Source organism: Vitis vinifera, chromosome 15 (assembly GCF_030704535.1).
Source record: "Vitis vinifera cultivar Pinot Noir 40024 chromosome 15, ASM3070453v1".
NCBI lineage: Eukaryota > Viridiplantae > Streptophyta > Magnoliopsida > Vitales > Vitaceae > Vitis > Vitis vinifera.
In genome coordinates, this window is record NC_081819.1 from 10,465,625 (window position 1) to 10,487,471 (window position 21,847).

The 21,847-nt window shown below is 29.1% G+C and overlaps 1 protein-coding gene across 1 annotated transcript; it reads left to right on the top strand.

Annotated features, from left to right (window-relative positions):
* The first annotated feature begins 3,531 nt into the window (after positions 1-3,531).
* On the top strand, positions 3,532-6,231 carry LOC100258927 (probable disease resistance protein RF9). The gene has a single exon (XM_003633841.1). It carries the CDS (start codon positions 3,532-3,534, stop codon positions 6,229-6,231), a length of 2,700 nt encoding a protein of 899 aa, XP_003633889.1.
* The last annotated feature ends 15,616 nt before the right edge of the window (positions 6,232-21,847 follow it).

Sequence of the window (21,847 nt, forward strand, 5' to 3'; positions counted from 1 at the left end):
CCTCCTATCTCTTCAAACCCACCATTAGTGCAGATTGACACATCTACTCAGCTAGATTTACCGCCAGCCATTCCGAGGGGTAGGCGGGGCCTACGTCGACCTAGATTGCTACCTCCACCACCACCTCTATTTCCAACTCTAGCCCCATAACAGACAGATGTTCTTCATGTGTCACATGCAGTACCTGCTACAGTTAGAGAGGAGCGTCCAAAAAAGAAGAGAGTATCAGTTACACATAGGTTCTCTCCTTGTGGAGGCATGTGAGATTATATATGTTTTTTATTTTCCACTATATTAATGTTTAGTGGATATTTTTTGTGACTTTAATTAAACTATTAAAAATTACATTTTGTAGTAGACTTTTTGTAATTAATTTCATTAACTAATTTTGTAAAAAAATCTATATATGACAACTACGGCTTAAGAGTATGTTATTATTTTGTTAAAGATAAATTTGTCATAATAGAAATAAATTAATATCTTAAAAATTAACAAATTAAATATCTTAAATTAATAAATTATACAATTTTATATATTATTTATATGTTATATAAATTTATTATTTTAAGATTATTAATTTATTAATAAATAAAACACTCATTTATAATATCTTCTATTTATTAATTTATGTTTGTTGAAGTAATACTAGATTTTTAAGTTTAAATATAAATAATTTATTATTTAAGTATATTTTTTAAATTTCAATCATAAATTGTGATTTAATAGTTTTTAATTAAATTTGAAAGTAAAAAAAAATATTATAATTGAAATCTCAGTTATCAACTACTATACTATTATTTCGATAAAGATAAATTTATCATAATATAAATAAATTAATATATTAAAAATTAACAAATTAAATATCTTAAATTAATAAATTATACAATTTTATATAATATTTATATGTTATATAAGTTTATTATTTTAAGATTATTAATTTATTAATAAATCAAATATTAATTTATAATATCTTCTATTTATTAATTTATGTTTGTTGAAATAATACTAGATTTTTAAGTTTAAATATAAATAATTTTTTATTTAAGTATATTTTTCATGAATTTTATTTTATATTTATAATATTAAAAATAAAATAGAATTAACAAAAATAAGTTAAAATTATTTTATTAATATATATTGACAAATAAAAGATAAAAATTATATATATATATATATATATATATATTTAGAAAAATTAAAATGAAAAAAGAGAGACAATTGTCACACAATGGTCTCCCTTTGTCACACAATGGAGAGACCTTGTCAATCGGGAATGAAGTTACACTTTTAAAAATTACTAGTAGAAAGCACGTGCGAGGCGCATGAAGATGTACGTAGGTATATGATTGTGAATGTGCAGATAAATGGAATGAAAGATATAATGTTTGAAAAGGTAATTAGTAAGTGAATTATCTTTTAATATAGATATAATAATTTAAATTTCTTTACTTTTAATAATCTATAAATAATTTTAAATTGATTAACATAATATATAAAATGACATAATATACCTATAATTTAATTAATCCATAAATAATAATTATAAATAGAAATATCAAAATATTATCATATTTGATTATAGTAATAGATACTATATAGTAATATATTATTATAATATAAGATGATATTTTACCTTTCTTTAAATTCTTTATATTTTTATAATTTAGTAATTAAGTTAGTTATTAAACTTATCTTAAAGATCATATATATTTTTTTTTAAATTTTAGTTTCTTGTTCATCAATATTTCAAATAAATTATTTAAATTAAAATTTATTATTGTAACTCAAGGATGTACTTAAAGAAAAATGGATAGAACATAAAAAAAATATGTTATTATAGTCACGATTTAGGTAAAATCACAACCAAACAAATATGTGTCATAATTTACAAGTTTTGTAATCCACCATTGTTGTAATGTACTCTTTTAACAAATTTACTTAATTGGCTTCTTCCATAAGTTTGAAGCAATACCTGTTTATCTTTATAATTGCTTGAGTTAAATTCTTTTCTTTTCTCTCTTGCAAAAAAGTTATATATATTTTAAAAGGTATTAGGTGAAATAGAAAAATGATGCTTTAACCATCGGTCAAACTAATGAACCATGAATTAGTAATTTTTTTTTATTCAATGACTGATTTTATTCTAAAAACATTGATTTAAAAGATTTCAAATTAACACTACCTAAAGGCATTGATATATATGTAGAGGCTTTGGGTGTCAATTAAGCCTAAATATTTAATTACATCTCTTCTAGTATTTAGGCATGCACACATGATACAACTTTTTGTTTGAATTATATTACATGGACAATTACTTGTTGAATATTTAAATGTTAAAAATAATAATATTATTAAAGAAAACTTAGAAATAAACATTTAATGACTCAAATTTTCTTTATTTCTGAAATTAAATTATACTTCTCTTCTTTAAACAATTTTTTCATAAATAAATGTGTTTAGACATTTTTCAAGATCTTCGATAAACATAACTTTCAAAATTTTCTTTTAACTTCTCTTCATTTATATTCATATTTGTTTTGAATTAATTTTGATTTATCTATTGAAAATTAGTTGTAGTTTACATTCTTTGTATAATATTTATTATCATCATCATTATAATAACAAAGAAATGATTAAAAATATTTGTTCAAAAATGAGGTTAAAAAATTTTATATAAGAAAAATAAAATGTGGTAAACTTGTTTTTAGGCAAACCCTTAAATATTTTCATTAATTAATAATAATTTTTTTTTTTTTTTACAAATTTTCCAAATTCATGTGATATAATTTGAGTGAAAATTTATTAAAAACTCGAAAGAAAAATAAATATTTGATATATTAATAATTTATACTTCTAGGTAATAAAATCTTCTTGTCCAACTCACGTATTCAATTAATAATCCTAAATATATAAGATAATAATTTTTTTAGAAATTCTTAAGAGTCCAATAAAATATAAATTAATAACTAATGAAATATGTAAAGAAAAAAAAATCATAATGCAAACTTTCTCAAAATATACATTGAAATTTATTTCTTTTAATCACTTTCATCTTGAGTGAAAGGAGCCTTCCTTGAGCAAATCAATTGCATGGAAACGAGATAAATGTCTTTCATGCAAAGTAGGGTAAAAAAAAATAGAGGTAGACTTAGAATTTTAAGTGTCTGCTCAGAAAAAAACAATGAAATCCCAAATCCCAATTTTAGCGAAGAAGAAGAAATGTGAATCCCAGGCTTTCAACTTCAAAACGGGAGAAAAGAATGTACAATTTATTCAAAACTTTTAGGCCCCACTTAAAAACATGGAAAATTTGACAATAATGAAACCGCATGGAAAACGGAGGTAAGTCATGTCAAGTGGGCCCATCTGACCTACTACATTAAATTGTTTGGAAAGGGGGAATTCAAACTGAAATTGCCTGGAAGTGATTTCCCATTTGCCCGGAAATTGCCTTGAAACTGGGAACTTAGCTGGATTTAAAATCAACAAACCTGGTTGTCAGTTGATCAGCAACAACTGTGAAAACAAGTAATGGCTGAAAGTATTGTCACCGTTTTTCTAGAGAAGTTAACTGACCTGCTTTCCCAGGAAGCATTTCTACTCAGCAGAGTGGAAGAGCAGGTGAATCTGTTGAGTATTGACCTCGAATGGATGCGCCAGTTTCTCAAAGACGCGGATGCGAAGCGCAGATATGATCCAAGAATCAAGCTCTGGGTGAGTCAGATCAGGGACGTAACCTATGACGCCGAAGATGTCATCGACAGGTTCATGTTCGAGATGAATCACCAACAGCAAGGAAGTCTCAAATGCCTCAAGTTCCTTAAGTTACGATTGGTTCACAAGCTCGAGTCTCGAATCAGAGAGATCAATACCAAGATTGAGAAGATCAAGGCTGCCAAATCAACGTTCATTGTCGAAACCTTACCAGCTGCAAGCTGGCCCAACGAAGTTGTGCCACATAGAGAGAGGAGGGCTCCGATTGTGGAAGAAGTCAACGTGGTGGGAATTCAAGAGGATGCAAAAAGCGTCAAGCAAAAGCTGCTTAATGGAGAGATGCGGAGAGCTGTGGTGTCCATCGTGGGCATGGGTGGCTTGGGAAAGACTACCCTGGCTAAGAAAGTCTACAATGATAATGATGTCCAGCAATGCTTTGATTGTCATGCTTGGATTTATGTCTCTCAAGAGTATACAATCAGGGAGCTTTTGCTAGGCGTTGCTGTTCGTGTTGGGATTCTCTCCGAAGAGGAAAGGAGTAAAATGAACGAGAGCGATTTGGGGAATAGTCTTCGTGATTACCTGACTACCAAGAAGTACTTGATAGTTATGGATGATATGTGGAGAAATGAAGCTTGGGATAGGTTGGGCTTGTATTTTCCTGACTCGGTGAATGGCAGCAGAGTGTTGATCACCTCACGCAATAAACAGATTGGTCTTTATGCTGATCCACAAACCATTCCCCATGAACTTTCTTTTCTGACTGAAGAAGAGAGCTGGGAGCTCTTTCTCAAGAAAATTTTTCTGGCTGGGAGTGCAAATGCTGTTTGCCCCAGAGAATTGGAAGAGTTGGGAAAGAAAATTGTAGCAAATTGTGGGGGTTTGCCCCTTGCAATTGTGGTCTTGGGAGGCCTTCTATCAAGAAAAGAAAAGACACCGCTCTCCTGGCAAAAAGTACTGGACAGCCTAACTTGGCACCTAAATCAAGGTCCAGACTCATGTTTGGGGGTCCTTGCTTTAAGCTACAATGATATGCCGTATTACTTGAAGTCCTGTTTCCTTTACTGTGGCCTTTTCCCAGAAGACTCAGAAATCAGGACAGATAAGTTGATCCGCTTGTGGGTTGCAGAAGGGTTTATACAAAGAAGAGGAGAAGAAATAGCGGAAGACGTCGCGGAAGATCACTTACAGGAATTGGTACATAGAAGCATGATTCAAGTGGCTGCCAGGAGTTTCGATGGAAGAGTGATGTCCTGTCGCATGCACGATCTGCTTCGAGACCTTGCCATTTCTGAGGCCAAAGATACAAAATTTTTCGAGGGATATGAAAGCATTGATTCTACATCCCCTGTTAGTGTTCGTCGACTAACCATTCATCAGGGTAAGAAGACTAATTCTAAACACTTGCATACTTCACGTAGTCTCCGATCTTTCATTTGTTTTTCTGTATGCTTCCAAGAAAACATTTTGAGATCTTTACACAGGCGTGTCAAATTGCTCACTGTACTGGACCTAGAACGCATGCCTATCAATACCATCCCAGAAGGCATAGGAGAACTTATCCACCTTAAGTACCTGTGCTTAAGGAGAACCCGCATAAAAAGGCTTCCATCGTCCATAGGTCGTCTTACAAATCTACAAACCCTAGACTTTCAAAGCACTTTCATTGAAATAATTCCTTCTACCATTTGGAAATTGCACCATTTGAGACATCTATACGGTCGTGGTGTGGTTTCAAGCCAGTCAGTGATAGATAAGTGCAGGAATGGCCCTTTGAGTGTTGACCACCTAACAAACCTCCAATCGTTAGGTTTAAGAGCAGGCAGTTGGTGCTGTGGTGAAGGCTTGGGAAAATTAACTGAGCTTAGAGAACTGATAATTGAATGGACCAAAATGGCACAAACAAAGAACCATGGATTTTCCGAGTCAGTAAAAAAGCTAACTGCTCTTCAATCCTTGCGTTTGTATACTTTAGGAGCGGAAATGTTTACCTTGCCGCACCTCATGCCTTTCTCAGACCACACCTACCTTTACCATCTAAGTTTAAGAGGAAGGCTCGAAAGGTTCCCTGATGAAATTGAATTCTACCCTCCAAACCTCATCTCCTTGGAATTGGAATGTTGGAATATAGAGCAAGACCCAATGGTGACCCTAGAGAAGCTGCCAAACTTGAGATTTCTCATATTATCCCTTTGTTACTCTATGGTAAAGAAGATGGTCTGTACTTCTGGAGGATTCCAGCAACTCGAAACCCTTACGCTCTGGGGTTTGAAAGAATTAGAAGAATTGATTGTGGAGGAAGGGGCAATGCCTGATCCGAAGGATTTAGTAATTGAGACTTGCCCTAAAATGAAAAGGCTTTCCCATGGATTGCTGCAACGAAAAAATTTGCAGCACCTAAAGTTGTATGATTTGTCTCCTGAGTTAATGGATGAGCTTTCTCTGATAGAAGGAGAAGATCGGGAGAAGATCTGCCTCGCCACCTCAATACACGGGTGGAGGCGTACGGCATCATGAAGGCTCAGGAGAAGTTTCATAAAGCGCTACCAGGAAATGCTTGGACTGTATTGAAGAGCATTTCCAATGCAACAAATCTTTCTCTACTTGTCTAAGCTCGTCTTTTTCCTTGTTTTTTCTGCTTTTGTGAAACATACGTGTTTGTGTAAGATGCTTCCACGTTTTCAAATAAAGTGATCAGTCAGTTTATAATTGAACCTCAATGGAGTTCTAATAAGAGAAAACCAACATAATACATGCAAGAGTAGAAGCCCGTACACTTCTAAAAGCTTGGGAAGTGTTTTTGAAATCAGTTTTTAAAAATAATTTTTTAATGTTCTCATAAACAAAATTATGTTTGAAAATTGAATTCTAAAAAATAATTTTTATTCTCAAAAACAAAAAAAAACATGTTTGATTGAGTTAATAAAAATAACTTTTAACAACAAATAAAACAAAAAAAACTTGTTTGGAAGTTGTTATTGTTGTATTTTTTTTTGAAGTTGGATATTTTCTTTAATTAACTTGATGTTATAAATCTATAAATAATTTTTACATTCACATTTCATTAAAAATAAAAAATGTTCCATTTTGAAATTTTTTTGCATTAGTTTTAATTTTTTAAACAAAATATTACTTTATAATATGTTTGATTTCAATAATTAGTAAATTATCCTATTAAAATATCATAAATTGGTAAATATCAATGATTGGATTTTATGAAGATAAAATTTATGATATCAAACAATAATGCATTATACTTGGAAACTTATGATCTATTTTTTCTATTTTGAATATAATTAATAATATAAAAATTTAGTTAATAATGATATATTTATGATAATTTTTTAAATATTATAATTTTATTTAAAATTAAATTTTATATTTAATTATTATATAAAAGATAAAAATTGTTAAAGTAAATCAAATTAATTTATTTATAAAAATTTATTAATCTTTACTATATATATATATAACATATTGGGATGAAAACCAAGATCAATACCTTTTCATTTTTTTCCCTCCTCTGTATCTCCCTGTTCTCTTTTCAGTTCTTTGTCTCCTCTTGTTCTTCTTCCAAGATCCAAACTTTTATTCAGGTGAACTATTTCTCTCTTCTAAAATCAAAACATTATTCATTAAGGCCAAAATTCAGATATGTGGTTGTTGCAGAGATTCCTGGTAAGGTTTCAGGTTTTTTTTTTTTTAATTATTCTTTTTTATTTTTTGCATTCTTAGTCTTTTTTGTGTTCTTGTTTATGTTTTGTTTTAGTTTTTGGGAAATCCTAGAATTTATGGAGGTTTTGGCTTTGAAATATGATAAAATCCTGAAATATCAATATATATATATATATATATTGAAACGGAAATGACCAAAAAAAAAGAAAACCGGATAATGTTGAATTTTTGTGAGACCGATTTTCCCATTTTCATCCCCAATTTTTTTTTTTTAATTTTCCCTCATAGTGCAAAGAATTTTGCCTTAGTGCAAAGAAGAGGTGAGAACGCACAAAGAACACACTAGAACACTCATTGAAAACATGAAAAGCATTCTAATTTTTTTATTTTTTTTGTTCTTAGAACAGTGGCAAAAACACAGTGATTACCATTTTTTTTTTTTTTTTGTTATCTAAAAACCAAGCTTTAGAAAACATGAAGAACACTTGAGAACAGAAAACATTCTCTTATCAAACTTTTTTTTGTTTTTGTTTTTTTTTTTTTTTGTGATTTTTTGTTCTCAAAAACAAAAAACAAATTTTGAAAACACTAACCGCACATGCCCAAACATTAAGGTTATGTTTGGTTCCAGAAAAATACTAAGGAAAGAAAATAACTGTAAAGGAAAATGATTTTTTTATGTTTGATTGTCCTATAAAAATATAAAAGAAAATCAAATATAATTAAAATTAATTAAAATTTTATGTATTTTAAAATTATTTAATATTTATATTGATAAGTTAAAATAAATAAAATGAGTTTGAAGTAACAAAAATAATAATTTATCAATTTTTAATTTATTTTTTTATTTTCCTTTTCTTTTTCTTTTCTTTTACTTTTCCTTTGTATTTTCTTTCCCCTAAATTTTCCTTCAAATTTTCTGGAACCAAACATAGCATAAAAGCATTGCAAGATAAATAGTTCAAACTCAAATCAACTCTGAAAATTTAAACAATGACAATTCGTAGCATGCAACTTAAAAATGAAGAACAAAAATTTATGTAAGTGAATGGATTCAATCTTGTAATTTAATTTAATTTTTTAATATTCAAACAATAGGAACAATTTAGAATAACTTAATGATAACTTATAGATAAAAGATTGGAAGGTGAATGGTTAGATAAGATAAACTTGGAAGCATAATGATTTTGATCTAATATTAATAATTATAGTAAATAATAAGGGAAGTTATGGTATGAAAGAGTTTGCTTATAGGATAATTGTTGGATTTGTTAAAAAATGGAAATTTAATATTATTTTTGCAAGCAAACTGGTTAATGGATTTTTACTTATTTATAAATTTATAAATATAAAAATTGAAGACAGAATAATGACCATTAGGGTGGAAAACAAACAAATTAAAGAAATAAAAAAGACAAATATAAATTTATTATTAACTTATTTATTATAATAATATGTTAATATAAATTTATTTATGATCATGAATATGAATTTATTATTAAACTTTTATTATTCATTTATTAATGTAGAGAATTACTCTTTTAATGTAAACTCTTTTATTTAAATTTTTTTTCTACTATTTTTTTAAAATATTTCAAAAAAAATTATGTTTAAAATTTTTTCTATTATATTTTTGTAAAATATTTGAGGTGGGTTGAAATAAATTACAATTCATGAGTGATTATGAAAATTTTAAATGCATTTATTTAAAAAATGGTTGTTTGATGATAAATTATTTTCTTTAAATAACCATTACATAATTTCAAATCAATTAAAATAATATATATAAAATGACATCATACATAATTTTATTAAAATATGATATTGTGGACCCGTATTTCGGCTCATGTGTTTTTCACTCAACGACGAACTCGATTTTTATTTAAAAATAATTTTATTTATAAAAAAAATGAGTTGGAGTAGCTTGTAGACCCCTTCCAAAGACCAAGGGTTTTTCATTCGTTCTAGGACCATCTGGGAGGGAAATTTTTTTCCCTTTTTTTGGGAGTGGGGACCTCTTTCTGGAGGAAAACCGGTTGCATAGACGGGTGGCAAAGGGCATGGCTGGCCATGGTGGTGGTTGAGGATGACATCTTCCCTGGGTGAGGCGCAGTGAAGTGAGGAGGGGCTTACGGGGGAAGATAGAAAACAGAGGGAAGGAAAAATTTGAGATGGGGGGTGGGGGGGGGGGGGGGGGGATAGAAGATTTTCTAGAGAGAGCAGAAAAAGAGAGCTTGGAGTCAGGCGAGCTTTTGTTTGAGAGGAGGCTTTTCAGGTAAGGACCCTGTATTCACCATTGTTTCTGTTCATTATCTTCTCCATCTTATTTTTGGATATTATTGTTTGTTTTGAGTATGGATATCAGGTTACATGTTTAGCTTTCATTGATCTCTGGAATATCTATGGATTTGTTGTCATTGTTTTATCATCTCTTTGATATCTCAAAATTTACACCCCTGTTTTTGTATGAACTTATGGTCCCTCAACCCGCTTGCAAGCCCGTGGATGGAACAAATAAATAGGGCTTTTTTTTTTTCTTTCTCTATACTCTGTTTTAGTAAAAGTTCCTTTCATGTTTTCTTCTGTCCTTAATGGAATTGTTCTTAAGCGTGGTGCAGTTTGGGTTGGACTGATGGGTTTGGTTCTTTGAACTGTTCATGGCATTATCCGCATTTGGACCAAGTTACGACTGTTGAGACACAATGAAGGGATCCCTGAAGAAGGCATTACGGTTGAAAAAGTCGAGAATCCTCCTCTTATGGATATTCCCACTGAAACTGGTTCAAAAGCAGTTGGAAATTACGCCCTTGAACACGTCAGTGAGCATGAGGACCATACCCACATTCTCATTACCCTCCATCCTCTATTCCACCATACCCATTTTTCACCTCCATCACGCATGGCACGAGACTTCTTTTTTGCAAAAAACACCCAACATACCCATTACCCTATGTATCTTTCCACCTCTCAATACCCACAAAAACCATTCCCCCAACCGTGCCCATCACCACTTCCTTAACTGCACCACCAATCCCCTTTCTCTCTCTAAGTCTTCATCTCCCAACACCCACTAAACTCATTTTCTTACTGATAATGGAGACACATCCCTACACCAGCTTAAGAACCTTTGCATTCGCTGCACCCAAAACGGAGCAGTATGGTGTTCGTTTGCTGAAATTCCACATTTTGGAAAGACATCATTACCGGCATCGATGGAATGTGTATCATCAATGAGCTCATTGCAACTGCCATTGCCTGTGGCTTTGATAAGGAGGCCACCAATGTTGGTGAGAAGAATGCCACCAGCCACATGTTGATTTATATGAGGACTATGCAATAGGCTATATTTCTAGGTCAACCTACCATGCATTTTATATATATATTGGTTTTCTAAGTGGTATTTTCCAAGGAAAGTTGTTTGGCAGCCCATGCACGGCCACTTTTGCATGCCCCATTCCTTTCATTTTATTTTATTATCCTACATGTCAGAATCAAGACTCTCAAAGTTTTAGTTTTCAATTTTTTTTTACTCTATTTTTTTTAGTTCTTCAAAACTCCGACTCTTGGACGTAATTTTAAAAAAAAATTCAATCTTTAAATAATTTTTTCAAAAATTGGACTTCTGAATTTAATTTTCAATTTAAAAAATTCCAAGTTTTACATTCATTTCTTTAATCTTTATTGTTTACATCATTATTATTATCTTATTTACTTACTTACTTATTTATTTATTTATTTATTTCCCAAATTCCATCTTAAAAAAAAAAAAAGAAATCTCAAAATTATAACTTCCAAATTTAATTTTCGAATCTAAAAAATTCCACTATTCATGTTCATTCATTTAAGTATTATTTTCGTTATTATTATTATTATTTCATTTATTTATTTATTTCTTTTAAAAATTTCAATCATTAAAGTTCAATTCTTAAAAAATATGACTTCCAAATTTAATTTTCAATCTAAAAAATTTCACTATTCACGTTCATTTGTTTAAATATTATTGTTATTATTATTATAATTATTATTATTATTATTCCATATTTATTTATTTATTTCTTTTAAAAATTTCAATTATTAAAGTTTAATTCTTCAAAAATCTGACTTTCAAATTTAATTTTAAATCTAAAAAATTTCACTATTCACATTCATTCGTTTAAATATTATTTTTGTTATTATTATTATTATTATTCCATATTTATTTATTTATTTCTTTAAAAAAAATTTCCCATCATTAAAGTTCTATTCTTAAAAAATCTGACTTCCAAATTTAATTTTCAACCTAAAAAATTCCACTATTCACGTTCATTCATTTAAATATTATTTTCGTTGTTATTATCATTATTTCATTTATTTATTTGTTTATTTTCTTTAAAAATTCCAATCATTAAAGTTCAATTCTTCATAAATCTGACTTCCAAATTTAATTTTCAATTTAAAAAATTCCACTATTCACGTTCATTCGTTTAAATATTATTTTTGTTATTATTATTATTATTTCATATTTATTTATTTATTTATTTTAAAATTTTCGTATTTAAACAATTCTTAAAAAATATGACTTCCAAATCTAATTTCCAATCTCAAAAAATTCCACTATTTACATTAATTTGTTTAATGATTATTTTCGTTATTATTATTATTCCATTCATTTACTTATTCACTTATTCATATATTTAAAATTCCATCTCTAAATGATTTTTCGAATTTCCAATCTCTAAATTCAATTTCCAATTTCCAAAATTCTAACTTTCGTAATTATTTATTCAATCATTATTATTTTGTCATTATTATTATTCCATTCATTTATTTATTCACTTATTCATTTATTTAAAATTTCGTCTTTAAATAATTATTCAAAATTCCGATTTCCAAATTTAGTTCTCTAAAATTCCAATTTTCCTATCTCCGAACTTCATTTTCAGTTTCCAATATTCTAATTCTCGCATTTATTCAGTTACTCATTTATTATTATCATTATTACTATTATCATTTTATTCATTTATTTCTAAAAATTCCACTTTCGAATGATTTCCAAGATTTCCAATTTTTATAATTCAATTTTCATAGTTTTTACTTCTCAAATAATTTTCAATTATGATTTCTTTCAAAATTTATCCAAAGTCCCAATTTTCGTAATTTATTTATTTATTTTTAAATCCTAAACTCTCAAATAATTGCCAAAATTTCAATTTCTTTCAAATTTAATTTCCAAAATTTTCATTCTTACATTTAATTCCTAAAAATCCAATTTTCAAATAATCTCTAAGATTTCAATTTTCAAATGAATTTCAAAAATCCAGTTTTTCCTCGAACAGTTTTAATTTTTGTTTGGTGATGCATGTGATATGTGTTGTGTTCTTTATTGTACACTAACCCCATTTTTATGATAGCACATTGCTCGTTCATGGCCTAGGTATGCATCCACTCTCATTCTAGTCATTTTCTATGCATGTTTTGATTCTCATACGTACATGATCGATTTGAGTATCCATTGATTTTCCTATTGATTGCCACGTCAGCTTCATTTTATTAGTAGAGACTCGACTTTAGGGACTTAGAGGGGTGCTACAGTCTTTACCGTACCTTCCTGATAAGTAATCTGGCCCTCGAGCCCAATCCGATTTTTCACAGACCACATTTTCCAAAATAAGGAGTCACACTTAGAGTTTTCTTTCTTATTTTGTTTACCCTTTTAAAAATAAAACAAAATAATGATTGGATAAATAATTGTGAAAGTTAGAATTTTGGAAATTGGAAATTGAACTTAGGGATTGGAAATTTAAAGAACTATTTAGAGATGAAATTTTAAATAAACGAACAAATGAATAAATAAATAAATAGAATAACGAAAATAATAACGATTGGATAAATAATTGCGAAATTTGGAATTTTAGAAATTGGAAAATGAATTTAAAGATTGGAAATTCGAAGGATTATTTAGAGATGAGATTTTAAATATATGAATAAGTGAATAAGTAAATGAATGGAATAATGATAATAACGAAAATAATCATTAAACAAATGAATGTGAATAGTGGAATTTTTTAAATTGGAAATTAGATTTGGAAGTCAGATTTTTTAAGAATTGTTTAAAGACGGATTTTTTTTAAAAAGAAATAAATAAATGGAATAATAATAATAATAACGAAAATAATACTTAAACGAATGAACGTGAATAGTAAAATTTTTGAGATTGAAAATTAAATTTGGAAAACGGAATTTTGAAAAATTGAACTTCAATGATTGGAATTTTTAAAGGAAATAAACAAATAAATAAATGAAATAATGGTAATAATAACAAAAATAATATTTAAACGAATGAACGTGAATAGTGAAATTTTTTAGATTGAAAATTAAATTTGGAAGTCAGATTTTTTAAGAATTGAACTTTAATGATTGGAATTTTAAAAAGAAATAAATAAATAAATATGGAATAATAATAACAATAACAAAAATAATATTTAAATGAATGAACATGAATAGTGGAATTTTTTATATTGAAAGTTAAATTTGGAAGTCAAATTTTTGAAGAATTAAACTTTAATGAGTGGAAAATTTAAAATAAATAAATAAATATGGAATAATAATAATAATAACGAAAATAATATTTAAACGAATGAATGTGAATAGTGGAATTTTTTAGATTGAAAATTAAATTTAGAAGTTAGATTTTTGAAGAATTGAATTTTAATGATTGAAATTTTTAAAAGAAAGAAAGAAATAAATAAATAGAATTATAATAATAATAATAAAAATAATATTTAAACGAATGAACGTGAATAGTGAAATTTTTGAGATTGAAAATTAAATTTTGAAGTCAGATTTTTAAAAAATTGAACTTTAATGATTTGAATTTTTAAAAGAAATAATTAAATAAATAAATGGAATTATAATAATAATAACGAAAATAATATTTAAACGAATGAATGTGAATTGTGAAATTTTTAAAATTGAAAATTAAATTCGGAAATCGGAATTTTAAGAATTACTTAAAGGTAGAATTTTAAAAGTGAATAAATAAAATAATAATAATAACAAAAAGAATAATGAGTAAATAAATAAATATGGAAATGGGAAAGCTTTAAAAATTATTTGAGAGGTGGAATCATGAAAGGAATTTTGGAAAACTGGAGTTAGGAAAACTGTTAAAATAATAAGAAAATAAATAAAAAGTCAAAAACTTACTGGGCCATGTGCCAAAGTGACCACACTTAGAGGTGGCCAAAGTGGAAAAAGGTTTTCAAATGATGTTTGAACATCCTGGCAGCCCAAAGAAAAATAAAACGAAGTGTTGCAACGTGCACATCATGAATTTACATCTGTGGCCCCACCATCAACTACAAGATATTTCCAATTGTAATGCCTTAGATACTTTCTAGCATCATTTAATGCAACCTCATAAGAAGTCAAAATTATAGGAAATTTGGGGCTAATTTTTCTTGGCATATACTTCATTCGTATTTGATCTCTTTCTTTCCTATTGCCGTGGTAGATTATTGCATTTATTGAGGGCACAAACCTTGCTATTTCATTTGCCCAGTTTGAGAGAGTAGGAAGAGGAGCAATGACCAATTAGGGGCCATCTAACCCCTTTCCTATTTTCCCCACACCGATCAAAGAGATATTTCTGGGCATTCAAACTCAATGCTGCATAAATGGGATGAGAACCACATAGCTAAAATGCCGCTCAATAGAAACAGACCAATAACAATTTGCCATTTCACAAATTCTTCACTCTTTCTTCTCCACAGGAAGAAAGAAAAAAATAAAAATAAAAATACACAAACACTTATCCCCCTTTTGAGGTTTTCACTGTAAAAATGCCTCAATTAAGGTACCTGACAATTTAGAGACACAGATGAGCCACAAATTTCACTGGCACAATCAAATCTTCAGGCAAAAACGCATACAGTTGAAGGAACATATAAAGAAAGCATCAGATGGAATAAAAATATAGGAAATTGAGTGCACAAAAGGGGTTACGAATGTAAAATTCACAGGCAAGGCAATCGATGCAGCGAAGCGAAATAAAATATCAGGATGAATTCCGCTGGAAAAGTCGTCAAATTCAACAAAAACTGATCTCACCTAAAAGACCACTTTTCAAAGGAAAGCTCGCCTGACTCTGAGCTCTGTTTTTTGCTCCTTCCCGGAAATCCTCTATCCCCAAGCTATCCACCCTCAAACTAGTTTCTTCTCAAGCTCCTCAAATTTTCCTCCAGGCAAGATCGCTCCTCCAACCAAGCCCCCGAAATTTTTTTTGGAATCCTCTTAAACGCCAGAAAAACCTCCTATCCTTTCTTCTTTCTTCTTTCTTCTCTCACAAGTCTTCACCTGCTCCCTACTACCACCATGCTGTCTTTGCCACATGTCCCATGCGGCTTGCCCCCTCCAGAAAGAGGTCCCCCCACTTCCAAAAATGAAAAAATTTCAATTCCCAGGTCGTCTGCAAAAGGGGTCTACAGATATTAATTAATAAATAATATTTATAAATAGATATATTAAATATGTTATCTTATAATATGATTATATTAATAGAAAATATGTTGTAATATATTACAATAGCATATTATCTGTTATAAAATATGAGATTTTGTACCATTATGGTAACTTGTAGATGATCATCCATATATATATATATTGTAATTCCCTGTAAAATGGAAGGACCCATAATGAAATTCTATTGAGTTTTCTCGTGCATTTTCATTATTTCTTTATATATATATTTATATTTATTGTAACTCCCTGTAAAATGGAGGGACCCCTAATGAAATTCTATTGAGTTTTCTCGTGCATTTTATCATTTCTTTCTATCTTCTTTTTTCACTTTTATAACACGTTATTAGCACGATAGTCTCTACAAAAGAAATAGAAAGATTTTTCTCTCTTCAGAGAAATAAAAAGACTGTCATCTTTTTTATCCCACAAAAAGGTATGTCATAAACTTATATAATAATTTTCTATTTTATTTATATATGTGATAAAATTACCTTTTGATTTTCTATTTCACTTATTTTATTTGAATACATAAATATGTGCAATCCCTATAACCAGAAGTTATGGGGTAAATTACAAAATTACAAAAACATGGCCAGAAGTTATGTATATGATCCCTAATTATCTATTTTTAATTATACGATATAACTGGAAGTTATACCAAACAATATTATATAGCCAGAAGCTATAAAAGTAAATAGTTCATAACCTGAAGCTATATACAAATCTACATAGTGAAAATTCATAGCCTGAAGCTATGAATGATATTATCTTTTGATTTCTTTTAATTATATTGTATAACCGAATGTTATAAAAAAAAAAAAAAAATTATAGCCAAAGGCTATACAATAAATATTTCATGACTTGAAGTTATGTATAAATTTATACATTTTTGTTACGATAAAATAGAATGTTTATTAGAAACTACATTAAAAATGTTTTCATGGTCAAAAGCTATATAAGCCATACTTTTTGTACTTAAGGCAGAAATTTGAAAATATTGATATTTTAATTTTGTATAGCCGGAAGCTATATAGAGAATTTCTAACTACGGTATAACTAGAAGTTATACGAACTAAATTGTCAATTAATAATTTTATAAAATTTTATAGCTAGAAGCTATATAGAGAATATTTTATAGTAATAAAATTATGGCTAGAAGTTTTGACAAATTTATTCTTTAGATAATATTGCATTGTTAGCTAATTTCTTGAATTCATAGTAATTATTTTACTTTATGATAATATGAAAAATGTTTATCATGATCAATCTATGTAGAGAAGGAAAGTATATATTCATATACATTCTTATAATTAGAAGTTATATAATAATTTGTATTTGATGGCTTGAAGCAACATGAAAAATAATTTGTATATTGTTATAGCCTAAAACTACATGAATAATTAATTTGCATATTTTTATAGCCCGAAGTTATATGAAAAACTTTTATATATTCTTGTAGGCCAAAACTTGAAGCTATATGGAAATTTTTTTGTGTATATTTTATATCTTGAAAAAAAAATGTAAAATATTTTCATAGCCTAAAGTTCTATGAAAGAAAATAGGTATTTCATATAAATGAAAACTATAGAGATTATTATTTTATATGTTATTACAGCTAAAAGCTATAAAAAAAAACAAAGTTAATATTATATAATTTCTCATAACTAAGATCTATGTTGAATAATTAATTTTATAATCTTCCATGGCTAGAAGCCATATAGAAAATTTATGATTTGAAGTCATATATGTAAAACAAAATATATGTTATACATAAATAGAGATTATTATAAGTATTATGATATAAACATTGTTGTTTCGCTTATAGCCTAGATTTACAAGAATTTTATATATTTTTATAACTTGAAGTTATGAAATATGAATTCTTCTTTTTTTAAGAATTCAATTATTGACATCCTTAATTTTCTATGTTTTGCATTTGAATGTATCATTAGTATTCTTTCTATTAGATATGAAGGTTTAAATATTTAGATCTATAATTTTCATACTTCATTTTTTAGTTAAATTTTTCACATTCTTTCTATTATGAAACATGAATACTCATCATGTTTCATGAAAAGGCATAGTTAAAATTTTCACATTTATTAATTTATTTAAATATTTTTAGTTTTCTATTTAGTTTGTTATTGTAGGTAATTTCTATGTCATTAAAGTATGATAGTCCTTTAGTTCTTTAGAATAATATAGAAGAAAGTATACCCACTAAAAGACTACGATCCTCTTTTAAGTTCTCTATAACTAGATGTAATTGAGAATAGTGAGTTTTTCATTAATAACCACCAATATTTTCTAATCGGATTGGAATTGTTCCCCAAAGTGAAATCCAACCGATTAGGAATACGATCATAGAATAGGATATGATCTAAATCTAGTATACAATAACTTCTTAATCCATGAGGGTCATTGTTTCCCCAAGAAGAAATTTAGACCATACCACCAGAAGTGGTGAAATGAAATGAAAAAAAAGGGTTAGGTTTGTAGTATAAGCCTACCAAAGTTGAACAAAAAATCATTGTTGATGCATACTAGTCATACGATCAAGCATTTCATTGACTTTTACCAAAATTAAAAGAAAAAAAAAAATAGTAAATAGAAGGTTAACATATCTAGATTATTATAACTTTCTTAAGAAATCCTAATGATAAAATTTACTAATTGATTGGTGATGGAAAAAATGTTTATTCTTATGTAGGATCTTTACTTTCTCATGTTGTGTCTTTTTTATCTAATATAGTACATATCATATTTGCTAATAAATGTTTATGTTTTATTTACATATAGTATTGATTGCTTAATAAGTATATTCTAAGATGTATATCTCATTATTTGTACAATATGTAATAATTGATGTCATTACCATATCAATTTATGGAAACTTGATTGAAAGCTCTTGAAGAGCTTATATTATGTCACTAGTTGATTGATGTCATTACTACATATATGAATTTATAAAAACCCGATTAAAGGCTCTAGACGAGCTCATACTATGTTACTAATGGCACACGAATCCATATGAATGGTACTTGACATTCTATCAAATCTAGAAGAATTTGAGATGACCAACTTGGTCCCCCCAGGGTGAACAATGATGCATCAACTCCTTGAAATATCAAATGGGGATTCATTAAAGAACTAGAAGTTTCTTCAACTAGTGACTAGTATATTTGAACCTTTGAAGGATATTATTACATGTTATGTAAATTTATAGTTTAAAGAGACAATTTCCCACCATTGGGGGGGGGGGGGGGGGGGGGGGGGCAAGTCAATTCTAGAAGAATGGCGAGACATTACATGGTATGTACCTTCTTTGTCTCATCTGCATCCCTGTACAAGGTAGTGTGAACTAGAAGTTCAAAGGATTATTCATTTGTAAGGACTTGCAAATTAGTTACCTAATGTTTTCACAAATATAAAAAAAAGTAACAAAGTCACACATGTCGACTATGAATACCCTGACACATATTGATGTCTCTAAAGGACAATTGAAAAATGCCATAGCAAGTGAATTAATACACACTTAAAGCGTGGTAGACCTGTTGGATCAAAGGATTTAGTTCCTAAAAAAAAAAAAAAAAAAGGAACAACATAAGAAAAGTTTGGTACTCTTGAAGAGCTTACAAATATGAAATGGTCAAATGATGAAAACCAACTTGGTAAATAGTTAGCCCTTGAAGAGACACAAATTGATCAAATACCGGCTAAACTCGTTAGCAAAACAAGAGGAATTTGGACTTGTAGTTCAAACACCTAGAAACATAAAGCCTATTGCATATAAATGGATCTTTGTGAGAAAGTGAAATGAGAATAATAAAATAGTAAGATATAAAGCACAACTTGTTGCTTAAGGTTTCTCTCAAAGACTTGGTATAAACTATAAGGAAACTTATTCCCCTATAATGGATGTAATCACATTTTGATACTTGATAAGTTTAATGGTCTTTGAAGGGCTAGATATGTGTCTCATGGATGTTGCTACAGCTTATTTATATAGGTTTATATATATATATATATATATATATATATATGAAAGTCCTTAAATGATTTAAATTACCTAAAGAAACTAATCCAAAGCCTCAAAACATGTACTCAATCAAACTAATCTCTATACAGATTAAAGCAATCTAGACGCATGTGGTATAATGGTTTGAGTGAGTATTTGTTAAAAGAAGGATATGTGAATAATCCAATTTGACCATGTGTTTTTATCAAGAAATTGAAAATTGGGCTTACAATAATTGCAGTATATGTGGATGATTTGAACCTTATAGGGACTCCTAAAGAGCTCACAAAAACATCCAATCATTTAAAGAAGGGATTTGAAATTAAAGATTTAGGAAAACAAAACATTGTCTCGGCTTGCAGATCAAACATTGTTCAAATAACATATAAGTCCATCAATTGACATATATAGAGAAAGTATTAAAATGATTTTATATGGAAAAATCACGTCCACTTGATTCTCCCATGGTTGGTCATTCACTTGAAGTGAATAAAGACCTGTTTCGTCATAGAGAAGAAAATGAAGAATTGTTTGGTCCAAAAGTACCATATCTCAGCGCAATCGGTGCAAAATGTATCTTGCAAATTGTACTAGACTAGACATAGCATTTTCTGTTAACTTGCTTGCAAGATACATTTTTGCCCCAACTAGAAGGCATTGGAACGGGATTAAACATATATTGCGATACCTTTGTGGAACAAGTGATCATGGCTTATGTTATTCAAAAGAATTAAAATCGCAATTGATTGAGTATGCTAATGTAGGATATCTTTCAGATCCCCATAAAGCTCAATCCCAAATGGGATATGTCTTTACTTATGGTGGTACAACAATATCTTGAAGATCAATCAAGCAAACGATGGTAGTCATCTTTTCAAATCATTCAGAAATTCTTGCAATTCATGAAGCAAGTCATGAATGTATATGACTAAGGTCAATGATTCAACATATTCAAGAAACATGTGGACTACCTTCCATAAGAGGCAATACAACTAAATTACATGAAGATATTGTTGCTTGTATTGTAAAAATTAAAGGAGGATTCTGATTACTACTCAAAAAGTGCTATTTGATAGCCTTTAATTAATCCTTTTTAACACTTTTGAGTAGTAGTTTAGGCCTTTTAACTCAATTGGCATGTTAAGGATCCTTTAAAGCAATTTTGATCACTTTGTGTAAGTTTTGGTGCTTTTGATAGTATATTGATCACCAAAGCAAGTCAAGACTGAGGAGAGCTATGAGGAATCTTGGGCAAAGTTTAGAATTCATTTGCCAAGAGTGAATCCGGATTGCAAGGAGAAAAAGCAAAGAGGATCAGTCATGGAGCATATTATTGATGATAGTCGTAGCAGCCACTTTTGAAGCACTTTCTGAAGTCCAAATGATGCATGCTATATACCATTTCAAAGCTCAGGAAGTCAACAATCCAATACTTCAAACGGTGCGTGATTCGGAGTTGAAACGAAGAAGTTGCAGCCATTACAAGTCAATCACTCTAAAGTGTTGCGGAATCAGCCTTTTGTTGCGAGAATTTCGCAGCACTTTTGTACAGTAAGGTGTTTCTCCTTCTGACGATTCACGAACCATGCCGCGAGAAGGGAGCTGGGAACCTCAAGGTGGAAGCCAACTTCGCAGCCTGGTGAAGATAGCTCGGTGTTGCGAAATAATTTCGCAGCCCTCTTGGGTGTCTGCGAAATTTCGCAGACACCATTTTTCTCCTGCGAAATGGTTCCTGAAGCCTCCCGACGCTTGCTACCGACATTGGGAGATATTTTCCATTAGATTTTTGTTGTCTAAATCCCAAAATACTCCTTGTAAACCACCAATTACATGATTCCTTAGTTTTTAAGTTAGTAAAAAGACCAAATATCTTTGTAACAATTAGTTTTATATTGGTTTGATATATATACCTCTCGAGAGCCTGTACTCGGGGAGGAGTTC